This window comes from Musa acuminata, chromosome BXJ2-11, assembly GCF_036884655.1.
Source record: "Musa acuminata AAA Group cultivar baxijiao chromosome BXJ2-11, Cavendish_Baxijiao_AAA, whole genome shotgun sequence".
Taxonomy (NCBI): domain Eukaryota; kingdom Viridiplantae; phylum Streptophyta; class Magnoliopsida; order Zingiberales; family Musaceae; genus Musa; species Musa acuminata.
In genome coordinates, this window is record NC_088348.1 from 24280908 (window position 1) to 24296273 (window position 15366).

Here is a 15366-nt window from a genome sequence, read left to right on the forward strand (position 1 = left end):
TGTCCATGATCTTTGTGCAATTTCTCAGTGATGAAGACCAGGTAACATGCCTCTCCTTGTGCATTAAACAAAGGGACTAGGTTGCAGTCATAAGTGGGACTAATGGATGTGCACGAGTACCTTTTAAGTAGCATGTCTCTTATCCTGGTGGAAGAAAGTTGGAAGCAGATGAGGGAATTCTACATGCAAAGTTATGGTTTTTGAACAAAGTAAATATTTCTAGTTTTTCTACCAAAAAGAAAAAAGAGTAATGAGATCTGGTTTCAGTTCTTAGCAGTTGATACTTTTTCTTGAAGGACAGGATAGCAATCTACTGAATATATTGGAAAGTGGAGCGTGGTGAAAGCAATTTTCCGATTGCAAAATAGAGAAACCACATTGAACAGAAGAAGAGAGAGCTCTTTGGATCTATCATGTGAACATGACAAAGAGAGCATGTCAAGACTGACTTCTTACTTACTCGCCAGGTTAGTAACGATTCATCTTTTTCTTTTTCTTGAGCCTCTTAAGCTACATTTGTTGTTTCATCTAAAAATTTAATCCAGTATTTGAGACATGATTTTATGAGCTATATTCTTAATGCTCATCCTCACATAACGGTGGTAGACTGACTCAAACAAAGCACGTGAGAGTCAAAGAGACACATTTTCCCTTTTAATGCATGCATAGATATGATTTGAACATTCCATATCTATTTTTTTACTATCATCATATCATTTAAAAGTTTAAGTCATTAGATGAAACATAATATATTGATTTATATCTTAACAAATTGATGATTCTTGATAAAATGTCTTCTTGTCTCGTTATTCCAGAAGGAACTGAAGTTAGCAGGTTCATCAAATGTATTAGAAACATCGAAAATGGATCTCTGTATCTGTAAGGAAAAGCCACATTAGAAACACATGGTTGATATCCTCTCTGCTCAGGGTGCAAAACCTACAATCATCTGGGCTATGTAAGAAGACTGGTATGCTAATTTGTTGGTGTGGGACAGAGGGTTCGATTAGAGTAATAGTTTATGATACCCAAGAAGCATTTAGGATGCGTTTAATTTCATCTTTGTTTTCCAATTTATTCTCCATAAAAAAATAGAAAAATGTGTAATATTTCAAATTTCAGAGTTGTCCCTCCTCTACTTGTCCAACTAACATGTGAATTTATGCTTATGGTGGTGAAAATGTCAGCAGTGGAGATGACTGTAATATTTTGTTAAGAGTAATGCTCCTGGCAGCATTTGGTGGTGGTGGATATAATGATCATGATGATCATGATGGTAGGTGAGATTTCTTGCACATGGAACTTTTCAATACCTTCCCATACACACTTGTAGACAGATATGATTGGAAGATCTATGGCATTGAGGTGTTTGAGTAGTAGCATTCGAAATATAATCTACTAAAGCACAATGCAATAGAGGTTGCATAAGTGCTTAAAAATCTATTGAATTACCCCTTGTAAGTTTTGTTTGATTTTAACTAAGTTCAAAATCTCAAGTAAACTCTTTGGAAGCAGGATTCTCTTGAAGGCATTGCATCCTCTTCAACTAGGTAATATACTATTAGAAAAATATTCATATGTGAGATAAAGATTGGATAAAGACTAAATAATAGTTTCACATTTCTAAGGATTTGAAGAAATGGGTAATATTTAGTTATGTTTGAGTTATAACTTAATAGCACATTGTTCTCATTAGTATCCGATCTCATATATGGTAGTCTTGACCTAGTTTGGCTCAAACTCATTAGACCCAAGATTGATAAAAGAAATGAGTAAAATAAATTTAGATGTTGATTGTAGCAAAGTGAGCCAGATAATATGTCAAATCATAATTCACTTAAAACCTATGGATAAGGGGAAGATAGATGAATTCACACATGAACAAGTAGATATTAGGAAAATATTTATGTATAAGATGAAGATTGAAAGAAAAATTAAATCACAGCCATATATTGCTAAGGGTTGAAAAAGCTAAATGATTAAAGTTTCACCCATAGCTTAACAGCTTAAGCTTTTAAAGTTACTTTTGTTTTACATTAGTGTTCAATCTCTAATGTGATGGTCTCGACCGAGTTTGACTCAAGACTAATCTTACTGAAATGCAGGAAGCATCTTTAGAGAAATCTATTTCTTAAGAATAATGACTTCAGCTTCAGCATCATGGCGAAGAAGTCGCTGTACTTCATTGGGGGGATTGTTGCGCCAAATTTGTGGCTTTTGATATCGGTATCCCAGTTTGGCAAACTCATGAGCAACTCTGTTCCCTTGCCTGTATATATGGGATACACTGAAGTCATTCAGCTGGGGAATCAACACCCTAATCTCTCTCACAATTCTTAGATCTTCCTTGGACTTCAATCTCACCTCGTTCATGAAAACATCTACCACCGTCTTTGCATCGCCTTCAACCCAGATACTGTGCCACCCGTTCTGCAAGGCCAGCTCAAGGCCTCGTTTGCAAGCAGCTAACTCTGCAACGGAGCTCGTCGCCCTCCCAATGCATTCAGCATATCCCAGCATGAACAGCCCTTCGTGGTCCCGGCACACACCACCTATGCTGGCGTTGCTGAATTTGCACTTGGAAGCTCCGTCAAAGTTCAACTTGATCCACCCGGAATAAGGTTTTTCCCACACAAACGAAGATGCATTGCTGTGGTGATTCCTTTGGGTCAAGAGCCTGAGTGAGGTCTTGACACAACTCCTGATCATTTCAGGGTATGATGTTGGGAAGATAATCTGATGAAGTTTGACACATCTCCTGATCATGGAGAAAGATTATAATGAGCAGAAGAAGAAAGAAGAAGAATAGAGGAAGAGGGGGAGAAAGCTATACATGAACTTGTGCAGCAAAACTAATTTAAAGGTTTGAAGGGGAGGAGACTTGAGGAACTCACCATCCAATTCTAGCAAATACCAATCAAAGCACTCCTATAAAAGAAAAGAATATGTCCTTAAACTGTCCATGTCAAAAGTAGCCATTGGTGTTGTTCCTGAAAAAACTGCCTAAAAAGCCTTAAGTTAGACATTTTTTGCCCAAATATTAGCTCCTATCTATGAATTTGTTATATTTAACACAACAACTCAAAGTTTGACTTTGTGATCCCATAGTACCAGATTCTCCATTGACTTCTTATTTGTTTTGATAAGTTTGTGTACACTGATCCTCCCTAGACTCTCTCGGTTGTTTCAGTGTTTTCAATTGGGTTGTAAGTGCTTGTTCATTTGCTTCACTTGTATGTTCTATATCGAAAAATATGAAAGTGTCAATGAGATTCCTTGTTATGAGATGAAACAAAGATTTTGATTGCCACAGGTATTGTCTTGCCAAAATTTTGGCATTTCTTCTCTTTCCTAACAAGCAACACAAAGGTTCAGTGTCTCAATATGAACAAGATGTACAGTAGATAAATTGGTCACCTTTCTGATATGGGATGACCCATGTCTTCTTTTTCAAATATTGTTGTTCTCGAACATTGCTGCAATTTATTGATTTTAGAGAATTTTCATGTATCCATGTTTTTGTTTTTTTTTTTAACAGTATTTATCTTACTTATCCTCACATAAAGCAAGTGTTCTGAGATGGCTAACAAATGAGAAAGAATAATAGATAAAAAATTCATAATTCATTGTTCATGATTATGTTTAGGAGAAATCAAAAAGGTAAAAAGGATTAGTAAATAACTCCACGAATAGTTTTCTTTCTGGAATCCTTCCAAATAACAAAAACTTCCTAGTTGTTTTATAGGGCAGAATCGGAATACCATTTTGACTTTGATTATGGCATACAACTAATATTCCACTTGTATGTAGTATATTTTAATATCCTTAAAATCTCACAAAAAAATATTTTACAATAATATTTAAGTGGTTTTTAATCCTAAAGTTAAGGCAAACTTCAGTTTAAATTGGGTAAATTAATAAAAACCATAATTTCGTACTTTTAAAGGGTTGATATAATTTTTGTCTATTTTAATGGTTCAAAAATAGAAAAAAAATGGTCATACAGGCATTGTAACTGTTTACAATGTTCTCTGAAAATTTAAGAATCTTTTAAAAATATGGAATGTGAGTTACATTCTTTTTGAATGAAGTTAATATTTTTTTTAAATAGAGTATAAAAACAGTGTAACTCTAATCTTCAAAAACTTTTTTATATCCTTAAAAAAACTCAGAAAATCTTATAACTAATTTTCAAGTGTTTTTTGTCCGCCGCCGCATTCCCAGCTAGCTCCAAAACCTAATCACAAAGCAGAGAATGAGCCACACCAAACCAAACGACAGCAAAATAACACGAAAGACTAAAGCTGGAAAGAAGGAAATCAAGAGAATTAATTGCAAGACTAATCCAGATCCAAAAACTACAAATCCTGAAGGGAAATTGCAACCAAACCCGGGAATATATTGCTGGAAACCGCCGAAGAACCCAAATTTCACACGCATGAAAAAAAAAAAAAAAAAAGGATCTTAAATCCTAGATTTTGCATAAACTACACAAACCACGGATTTCAAGAAAAGATCCCCCAAATTGAAGAGGAGAGACAGAGAATATATCGCAAGAAGAATCGAACACAGATTACACTCAACAAATCAACAAAAAAGACCCTTGTCGAACGGCGGAGAGAATACAATCGTAAGGGAACATTTCGAGAAAGGGAGGGGATCCACGCACCTCAGCGGCAGGGTATTCAAGTACGGCAGCGAGATAGAAGGGAGCGCCAACGCGCTCGGTGTACGGCAGCGAGAAAACGGGCGATCCGGCCAACGGGAAACTGGAGGCCGGCGTTGCTGCTTCTCGACATGGACTTCTTTGCCGTGGCTGAGCCGATCGACTTCCCCCGACCGACCATGGCGATGACGTACTCAAGACTTGGGAATCGGAGAAGTAGAGATTTGGCCACCACTGTCGTGTATCGCTTTTGATAGCGTTCGGAGAGAGGCGGGCTTTGCTTTTAAATAAGGGACTCCTGTAGTTAATCTTTAACAATCTGATCGTTCATGCTAGATTTAAAAATTATATATTAAAATTATTATAATTATTAAAATAAAATATTTTATTTTATTTATCTTAACATCATTGACTTTATCAGCGAAAGAGACAATGCATATATGATTAATATAAAAATGATAAATAAAAAGATAATTTTAATATCTCAATTATATTTTTTTATTATATTCTAATTAAATTTTTTTAATCAACTATTATGGTGATGGCAGATAGCGATGTCGTTGAGGTTCACAGGTAGTTGTTATGGTGGTAGTTGATGAAAACGATACAGTGGTCAGTCTTATCAATGTCGATCCGAACTTCAACGATTAAGGCGAGGCGACGATCATGACAATGATGGCGATTTGATGATGTTGGTGGATCTCGAAGATATCCTTGGAAACAGATAAGATATAATCCTAAAGGTGGAGCTTGAGGGACCTCTATGGCTTCTTATGGGGGAAAGAGGAGGGAGAGCGACGATGGAAGGTGATACAAAGGGAGAGGAGACAAAGGACGAAGATGATAGCTGCTTTGCATCATCCTGTATTAACATTGGCACCACTTTGCATCTATGTTGATGAGAAGTGAGGTAAAAGCTCTACGTCCCATTGACACATATGTAGAGCAACACAAGGCGGACGTAGATATCTCACCTCTTGTCGACGTAGATGCAGATACAAGACGATTAGAATGGGCATGATGCAGATACATGATGATATAAGTGAAATTTAATAATACTTCAATAGAGACGAGTAAGTAGCTCGAGGCCATCCTTAGGGGTGAGAGATGTAGGTTTTTGAATAGATGCCAATATCTCATCAATGTCTATGCCAAGGTCAATGCTCCCTTGTGCGGAAAGGGTGGAGATGAGCTTTTATGCTTAGTTATAAAAGTGTTAAATATTTTGTGGGAGAGAGCCTATAACTATTATATCTTAAATCTTTGTCCATATGGGTAGACAAATTGAGGGTAATCTTAATCTTCTTCTTTCAATTGAGTACCCAGGTTATATGTTGGCTGATAATTGATCGATGCTATTCTTCCTATCAATCAGAAACTTTTTTTTATCGAATCTTCCCGTCTTGTTATTTGTGGGATTGAGTTGGATTATCGAGATCACTATTTTTTTGAACCGTCCATTTTCTTGTGATGTTTGGAGTGGATTAACGAGAAGATTAAGTATTATTTTTAGATTTATTTGTGAGTGACATTTTAGTAAGTGGATGAGAAAAGGTGAGGTCCTCACAAAAATTAGTTTCTTGTTTCACTCCCGTTAACGAAACAAAGAGCACATATTTCTTTGTTATTATTTGCCAACGCTATCGAAGTTCATATCATAAAAATATCAAAAAAATATATGATTCAGATCATCCAACCCAGTTCCACAAATCCTACTGGATTAGGCTCGGCCCAAGTATTATTGCCACGTCATGCTTTGTGATTCGGACTCTGCTTTAAAAATCGAACCCTATCTTCTCGCCCTTCAAGACGACCAAGCGACTAATTAAAGGAGAAAAAAGGGGAGCCATCTTTGCGTAACGGCGGATCGTCGCCGGAATCGTGTCCCTGTGCCCTGTCGGAGAAATCTAGGTTTCCGGTGACGGATCGGAGAATGGGATCCTCCGAGAACCCCAATTGGTTCCTGGAGTGCTCCCTGATCGATGACATCCCCCACGCGGGGGGCGATTTCGCGGCGAACGATGTTGGCGGGCTCTGCTGGCCCCCTCAGGGCTTCAACACCTCTTCCGGTGTTAGGTAATTCGAGTCGGAGACTTGGGGTTTTTTGGTTCTTACACTGTCCCGATCGCTCTGCGTGTTGGATGGAACCCAGATCTCGCTTGTTAGCCTTTGGAAGATTTGATTCTTATATCTTTTGTTTCCCTTGTTCGTTTAGATAGGGTGGTCCTTGATCTAATGCTTGGTGCTGCTATTGATGCATCTTGGTTGATGCTCTTTTATATATATTATGATAAACATGTATGATCTAGGGGACAAACCATCTGTAGTTGTTTGTTAGGGTTTACAATTGTATGGAAGAAGACTTTTAATAACTTGTTCATGGTCATGGATGATCTCACCTGTTATACTGCTTAGACTTATTTGTACTGTTGGCATGATTGAGAACAAGTTTGATGATATGTACCAGTTGGTATAATGGTACCTGTTTTTCTTAGTGTTTTCTGGGATAATATGCTGCTTTAATAGGATCTTAATTTTTCCCTCATCGTCTGTATAGAAAACTGTGAAGCAAAGTATATATTTGCATCAGCAACTTGATATTGTATCAGATAAATTTACAGCTTAGTTTTGGTTTTTAAGGCATTGTAGATCGATAATCCATTTGATTTCAATTGTCTAGGAAACGCCTGGTGCTTTATATGAGTTGGTAATTTAGGTTACTTGGTCTGGTTGGAGAAAATTATGTACTTTATGCTTATAATCAGCGATTCTTCTCACTGTTAACTCTTGTCCTGCATCATGTGTTCCCATCTAAGAGAAGAACATATCAGTGAGCTAATACGTGGAGAGATGTGATTATCCAATGCATAAGGTCATCAGACTGCATAATGAAGTGGACGACAATTAAGTTCTAGGTTTGTGGTAGATTCATGGAGCGAACCTTTTTTTTTTAAAGATGTTTGTTGGGATGTCTCATAATTGCATATAGAATATTATCCTTACGATTGTTTTATTTGCTTATCAACAAAACCTTGTTGTGCAAATAAATAGATCAAACACATGAACCAATGAATATTTTAAATTATAGAACATATAGAATATTATCTTTAAAAGGCTCTCATCCTGTTGAATCATGATTGGACTGGCACTTTCTGCTTAATGAAAAGGCCTGGTGCAGGAGAGAGAATTTCATTTTGTTTGGTCCAAAGAGAAATTTTTTAGTTGGATGGTTCTCATATGCCTTAGTGACGAATACTCAACTTGGAAAAGGCAGATCATGCCTTAAACCTCTATTATGGAGCTGGAGTCTATATAGGTTGTCATTTCTTCACATTTGATAATTTTGAGAACATAGTTTTGCATCAGTTACTGCAGTAGAAAACTAGAAATAAGAGTAAGCTGTTATGATACAATTGAGTCAAATAAATGAACTCAGGCACGTACTGACTCAGCTAGAGGAGCAGCAGCAGACGAGGATGAGTAACAGCTGCAGCACTGGGTGTTGGTCACCAAGGCCCGGTGGCCGTCTGGTGAGGCCTATCCTTATCTGAACAAGAGATTGGAATGTCCTGATTTCTGTAAACATTCAGTGATTTTTTGGTACCTCACTAGGTACAAGACAAGGGAACTAAACCTTAAATCGTCTCAATGTGCTGCCCAGTGTCATTATAGGATCCAGATGAAGGCTGAAGACTAACACTTGTTCAGGGATTTCTGGTATCTCACTGGGCACAAGACAAGGGAAATGAACCCTAGATTGTCTCAACGTGCTGCTCAGTGTCATTGTAGGACCCAGATGAAGGCTGAAGTCTAACACAGCCAAACAAAAGTCTGACCAAATTAGAAGTCTAACCTTGACTGTTTGATCATACCAAAGCGGGGAGATTAGCTTCTGTTGCACAGATTTTTATTCTCTTTCTACTATTAGTCTATTATAACTAGGAGAAAGGTAGAACAAGTTTTATATAAGGGCATTGTGAACCTCCTTGGGTAGACTTCTTATTCTATTATATTATAGAAAAGTAGAACAAGTTTTATAGAAAGGTGGAGCATCTTTTTAGACAACGCTCTCTATTTTCTAGCAGTACTCTTTTCTCTCTCTAGTCTCTTGTGGAGACTTCTCTTTCTCGAACTAGACAAGAGTTGATTAGGGCATGTCATCTGTAACTGTTTATTTTAGGGACATCTTTGGTTACTGCTGCTAAAAACTTCTACAGTGACAACCATATGCAATTGTTCTTTTACTGCCTGTTTCTCCCTTGATGAGTTAAGCTTTGTGACATCTCCTATATACTGATCAAGGCGCTCAACGACATGATGTTGATGCAAAATTATATTGACAATCTGCTCATCCATATAAACCAGACAAACTCCTGCACTGACAAGGCAACATCAACATACAAGATGCTGCTAACAATTGGACAGTGATGGTAGACATGTTGCCATCTGATACTTTTGTCTTCTTTTTTCTTTGGGGTGTGGTAGGAGTTGATGTTTCCATTTGTCCTGGCATGGCCTGACCCTTCCCTGTTGTCCTGTGCACTGCTTTATATCCCTCTGCTTATTTGTGGTTTAGCCAAAGTTCTGCTTTGTATTTTTTTTTATTTTCTAATAACAGATTCTGTAGGCTAATTGCATCTCCCATCATTATGCTCTGTCGGGATTTGAAGCCAAAAGTTGTATGTGCCTATTATTGAATTTTAAATTAATAAATTATTCAATAGTTTTGGGATTTTCTGATATATTTTGTGTTAATAAATTATTCCATACCGCCGATGTTAAGATTTGCTGTTCCATGTCCATGACTTGCAAGAATTCTGTACCTGCTGCTGTCTTTTTACTGAACCTTGCATTTGTTCTGCTTTTAATTGTTACCATTGTGTTGCATCCTCTTGCCACACTGGAACACATATTTTAGATGCAATTTTTGTTCTATTCTGTTCCATCTTGTTTCTGATATTCCAATTTCATACGTATGTGTTCTCTATGGCAGTGTGGATATTGATAGCCCGTTTGTAAATTCTGATGGACTCAAGGAACCCGGCTCTGCAAAACGGTTCGAGTCCTTTTGATCATGATACTAGGGATTTTTAGTACATTACTTTATGTACATCAGTGTGTATCAACTTTGTAATTGCAAAGCATCTATGCGTTGCAGTGTCAGATCAGAATCCTGCAGTAGACCTGCCTCTAAAGCTTGTAGGGAGAAGATGAGAAGGGAAAGGTTAAATGATAGGTAAATTAATTCATTATCACATGATTATTGCTTATGTTGTGGATTATCATCCTTCTTGCATGCCTTCAGGGTTTTCACATTTTCTCAATTTTAGGTTCATGGAACTCAGCTCTCTCCTTGATCCTGGGAATCCACCAAAGACAGACAAAGCAGCTATTTTAAGTGACGCTGCTCGTGTGGTGATTCAGTTACGAAACGAAGCACAGAAGCTAAAAGATTCAAATGAAAGTCTCCAGGAAAAGATAAAAGAACTGAAGGCAAGCGGTCCTTTCATGTTACACTTATGCCATATTTGTGTGTGTGTGTGTGTGCTGTCTGTACTCATTTTCGTCTTCTTTCTTGTATGACTTTGAAATCAAAATAATGTTGAAGCTGTTCAATTAGTAATCTTCTGTTTTGTTTAATTAGTAGTCTTTGATATTTATTTTATTTTATTGATTGTAATTATATATTAATTATGATTGAATGTTAATAATCATAAATTTTCATGGAAGGATAGCAGTTAAATTCTGTTTTCCATTTTAGTAGTGTTGAATAAAATGTCATGGCTCAGAAATAGTTACTGCAGCATTGATTTTATTAATTTGAGATTGAGACCACTGTTTTAGCAATTACTTATGACAGTAAGAAGCTACATGTAGGGAATGGTGTGGAATTCCTGAGTGACTGGTACTATATGCCATCAGATTTATGATTGCTGTGCCATGTTCTTCGCATGTGGCTGATTCCTTTGAAGCCAATATTGAAGATAGTACTCTTTGCCAAAGTTGACAATTGTTTGACTCTTCCAGAATCAATTTCAATTACCATTTGTTTTTTCCAGCTCTAATGTCAGTCTCTTGTGCCTTTGAATTTTTATGTTCTAACTTCTCATATTGCACTTCTAAGTTCTAAGTTTCTATTGACTGTTTTCTCCACATTTTTGCTGTGCTTGAAAAATTGCAACGAGTGATCTTTCTTGGACTCCTTTATGAAACACCTGGAGGAACATTGTTTACACAACAAATGAACATTTCTGGGGGAAACTTGACCCTTCCCACCTTTTGTTTCCCCCGTCTTGGTTGTTATCCAGACATATTCTTCTACTAGATAGCATTCCTAGCCTACTGATATAATATTATTTGTGTTGGGATGATTAAGACTTGTTTATTTATCTTGTTTCCTTGTAAGTTGTTTCCTAGATTACTAATTTGGATTGTAATCTATATGATCTTCAATGAAATGTTAAGTCACTCAAGGTCATTTTCGGTTTTTATCTAATGATTTTGCTAGCTATTGTTCAATCATTTCATATCTAACTACTGGTGAATTCATTTTTCCCCCGACTGCTGTTTTGTTCAATAGGTACAGAACTTAGACTGGATCAGTCTGTCTGAACAACTGGAAATTAGACCTGTGGTCAGTCTGGTTTATTAATTGGACTGCTTTTGATCCATATGACTAAAATGCCCTTTATTGTGATCATCCGTTTGATATGTTTTGAGATTATTCCAGTTTTTTCGTGAGAGAAAATTTTGGTACTCTACTCCGGTCCTCTCTCTTTATTCATCTTTGTCATTGATCCTATCTTCCCTCTCATCACCATTTACTCTTGTCGTCCTCATTCGCTCTCATTATCATCTACTCATTGTCATCTGCTTTTTTTTTCCTTCGGCTCCATCTTATATTAGTCTCTTTCACCACCTGCCTCTCTTCCACTTTGGTCATTGTTTTTCATCATCTTGTTTTTTATTCTTTAGTAATCTTGCATCCTCTGCTGTTATACTATGTCTGTCCTCCAATTCACCGGAGTGTTTTTTTTTTTTTTTTGCCATCAAGTTTTCTTGTGAACATGCTATGATGGAGACACTTCATGTTTTTATTTATGTATTCTATTATAAAAGTATGGTTTTCGTATTAAATACTGCATATCCTCTTACCTAGGACCACATCAATCAATTTTTCTTGGTTGTACCTTGTTTTCTGTCAAACTAGGCTAGGTAGTTCCTAGAGCAATGCTGATATGTTGTCTCACCTCTTTTATATGAATGTAGGGGCCCATTGTTGCATCAACCTTTATATAAAAATCTTAATCATCTCTTGGACCATTATTCTTTGTAGATTGGTGAATTGTGAAGGCCCCAAATTGTCCTTCTTTAGCAGATACAATTCTTCACCTTGATCTATTTTCTTTTATGTAAACTTCTCCTTTTGGATTCTTTTCTTTTTGTCTCAATGAATTGGTTTGGCTCATGAATATCATCTAGGGGTTCAGCAGATTCCTTCTCATGAATATCATCTAGGGGCTCATGAATTGGTTTGGATTCTGCTGTTTCTATAGATCTGATTCAAAGTTGAGTTCTAGAAGTAGTGATATTTTAGAGTTCACAGGGCTCTTGAATCTAGGATGCATCTTGTTCATAACTTCAGATATGAGTCAGATCGTAAACCCTACATGGTTCACAATCGCACCACAACACCATGGTTTTGGAGAATTGAAAGGCTCAATTCTTGCTGGAATGGGAGTGGATTGACCATTTCTTTGGACTCTCCTAGTGAAGAAAGGAGCAGCTAATCAGGCTTGCTTACCAACTTTTAGTAGTAATAGGATATGTTTTATGATTGTTCTGTTTTTCTTTCTGAAATCAATTAGTATCTTAGAGTCCTGATATGAATATAATATAGATTAGCAAAATCAGGGAGTGCAACACAACCGAAACATGTAGTACTTCTGTAAAATAGTAATATACCAAATGTAATTATGGCAGTTTGAACAACATTTTAGTTATCTATTTCAAATTATAAAACATTCTTTGTAGAAATATTTACTGTGAGATCTCTTTGATATGGCAGAAATTCATAAAATTACATATGTTTCAGTTTGTAGCATGTAGATTTTCTTATAAGATGACAAGGGCATCTAGGGCACAAGTGTTAAGCCAATTCCTCGATTCGGGCTGTACCATTATTCTTTGCCCAATTCATTACTTGGTTATGATTATTTAAGTTGCTTTTGCCTGTTAGAACTTTAGGTCTTCTGACCAACTCCTTCACCGTTGAGTTTATCAAAAGTTACTTTCTCTGCAGGCCGAGAAGAATGAGCTTCGCGAGGAGAAGCAGAAGCTGAAGGCAGAGAAGGAGAGTTTGGAGCAGCAAGTAAAGCTCTTGAATGCAAGACCAAGCTTTGTACCTCAGCCACCGCTGGTTCCAAGCCTCTTCCCAGCCCAAGGGCAGGCTGCGGGACACAAGCTCATGGTTCCTGTCGTCGGCTACCCCAGCTTTCCCATGTGGCAATTCATGCCCCCCGCCGATGTCGATACGTCGCAGGATGCAGATAAATGTCCACCTGTTGCATAAGCAACCTGGAAATCGAGCTGCAGAATGGATATATGTTGCTGATGCTACTTGTTCTGGGCTGATTTCATGTTTAGTTTCTTAAGATAGATTTCCTGGACCTTATTTGCTTCACCGAAAGCTTTGTCTGAAAATAGTTATAGTTGTCAGGGATCAGTTACCTGGTTTAAATGCCTTTGTGTTGTTGTAGGTTATGAATAAGATTTGTCTCTGTAAACTACGTAGTTTATAAGATTAATTATGCTCATGTCCTATTGTGGAAAATCTGAAAAAATCTGCACTTTCTTATTCATGGTCTTAATTGTGTGAAGAAGTTACCTTTTTTCTGCTAAAAATATTGTGTCGGGAAAAGTAAATACAACGTAGTGTTGATTGTGGGAGGGTAACAAAAGTTTTCCCCTTTTTTGGGGTGTTAGGAGAGTATAAAAAGTTATTTGGATTTTTAAAGAAACTGATAGGTTTAAAAGACTCTTTTAGTCAGAATCACATGCAAAACGTTTGAGTGTACGGAGAAGGCTGACCCTCCCTGTTGACGACGGAAATATGCATTCATGTCAGTTGAATACGATTTGAACCCGTATATATAGGATTGTCGGAGTTATATTGAAGAAGAAAACGGAAATATGCATTCATGTCAGTTAAGATTATCGGAGTTATATCGAAGATGAAAACGGAATTATACATTCATGTTAGTTGAATATGATTTGAACCCGTATATATAGGATTGTCGGAGTTATATCGAAGATGAAAACGCCAAGCTCCTGATGCGTCATTTGTATAAAGATTGAGATCAAGAAAGATTTTTTTGATTTAGTCTCTTGCTACGTTAGTAAACCTTAGACATGAGTAGTAGAAAAAAAAAAAAAGTTCCTCTCGTTGTGTTAAAAATATATTTTTATATTCGATCTTGTCAAAAGATGACTAGCCGATAATATATTTTCGATCATAACTCATCCAAATATTTAGATATTATGTGTACATCATATTATAATTATTAGCAAACTAAAAATAATATATAAAATAATTTCTTATTGAATAATATACCAAAATAAAACCTTTATGAATGAGTTTTTATCGTATAAAGTGCCCATACAGAGGCATCTTTTTTAAAAAAAATATTTTGATAATACTATTGAATTAGACTATTTCAAGCCATAAATCCTATATCGATTTGGTTCAATTTAGACATTAAGTTTTAGGTTAGGCCGATTCAAAATGAATCAGGTTGAATTTTGTTGAATCTATGAATGAGTATAATCTAAGCGTAATACGAGTGTAATTGTGGTATTTACATCAAATCAATATAAAATTCTCTAAAATTACTAGCACATAATTATAATATATTTAATAATATATATTTTTTTAATTTTTTTATAATTTTAGGATGAATATAGTTTTAAATAAAATATTTTTAAATTAAATCCTAAGTGTACCTCTTAATTTTCATCAAACCTATCTAAATTTTTGTATAACTATTAGGATAATATATTAATATTTTTCTTTTTTATAAAATAATATATTTAATCTTTAATATATTTAGGATGATAAATTTTTAAAATAATATATTTTTTATATTTAATCTCGAGCATAATATTTTTTTTTAAGTAAACTGTGAAGAGAGAAAAAGATCGAGGGAGAGGGAGAGGGAGAGGGAGAGGGAAAAGGAGGAGGAGGAGGAGGAGGGAAAAGAGGCGAGTAAAGGAGGAGATAAGGATAATTAAAAAAATAAAAAATAATTTAAGATTTAATTAAATCAAATTAAATTAATTAAGATTTAGATTTGATTCGGTTCGTCTAAAAATTAGATTTAGTTTTAAAAACTAAATCAAATCTAAACAGAAATAATTATCATCTTTTTATGATTTTATTAAAAATATTTTTTATCAAATTATAAAAAAAATCTTGAGAAAAATCAAATACGACGATGCTATATGTAAAAGTCCATTATTAACAGTTCTTAAAATAAAAATTTACCACTTTAAACAAATATAATATAATATAATCAACATTATGAAAATGTGAATACAAACGGAATCTCGACTTGACTTCATAAAACAGAGTATTCTGGAAGGCATATTTGACAGCAATCACCACCGAGAATGAACTGGCGAAGCCCACTGACCAACAATGG

General features: G+C 35.8%; 1 protein-coding gene across 1 annotated transcript; it reads left to right on the top strand.

Moving 5' to 3' along the window:
• Nucleotides 1–6482: 6482 nt before the first annotated feature.
• On the top strand, nt 6483–13482 carry LOC135626409 (transcription factor ILR3-like). The gene is made up of 5 exons (XM_065131664.1): nt 6483–6742; nt 9660–9722; nt 9825–9902; nt 9997–10159; nt 12969–13482. Exons 1-5 carry the CDS (start codon nt 6600–6602, stop codon nt 13236–13238), a joined length of 717 nt encoding a protein of 238 aa, XP_064987736.1. The 5' UTR covers nt 6483–6599; the 3' UTR covers nt 13239–13482.
• The last annotated feature ends 1884 nt before the right edge of the window (nt 13483–15366 follow it).

Coding starts and splice junctions, on each gene's coding strand:
- LOC135626409 (XM_065131664.1), top strand. CDS start 6,600: ATGGGATCCTCCGAGAACCCCAATTGGTTCCTGGAGTGCTCCCTGATC. Junction 9,723..9,824: donor GAACCCGGCTCTGCAAAACG/GTTCGAGTCCTT, acceptor TATGCGTTGCAG/TGTCAGATCAGAATCCTGCA. Junction 10,160..12,968: donor AAAAGATAAAAGAACTGAAG/GCAAGCGGTCCT, acceptor CTTTCTCTGCAG/GCCGAGAAGAATGAGCTTCG.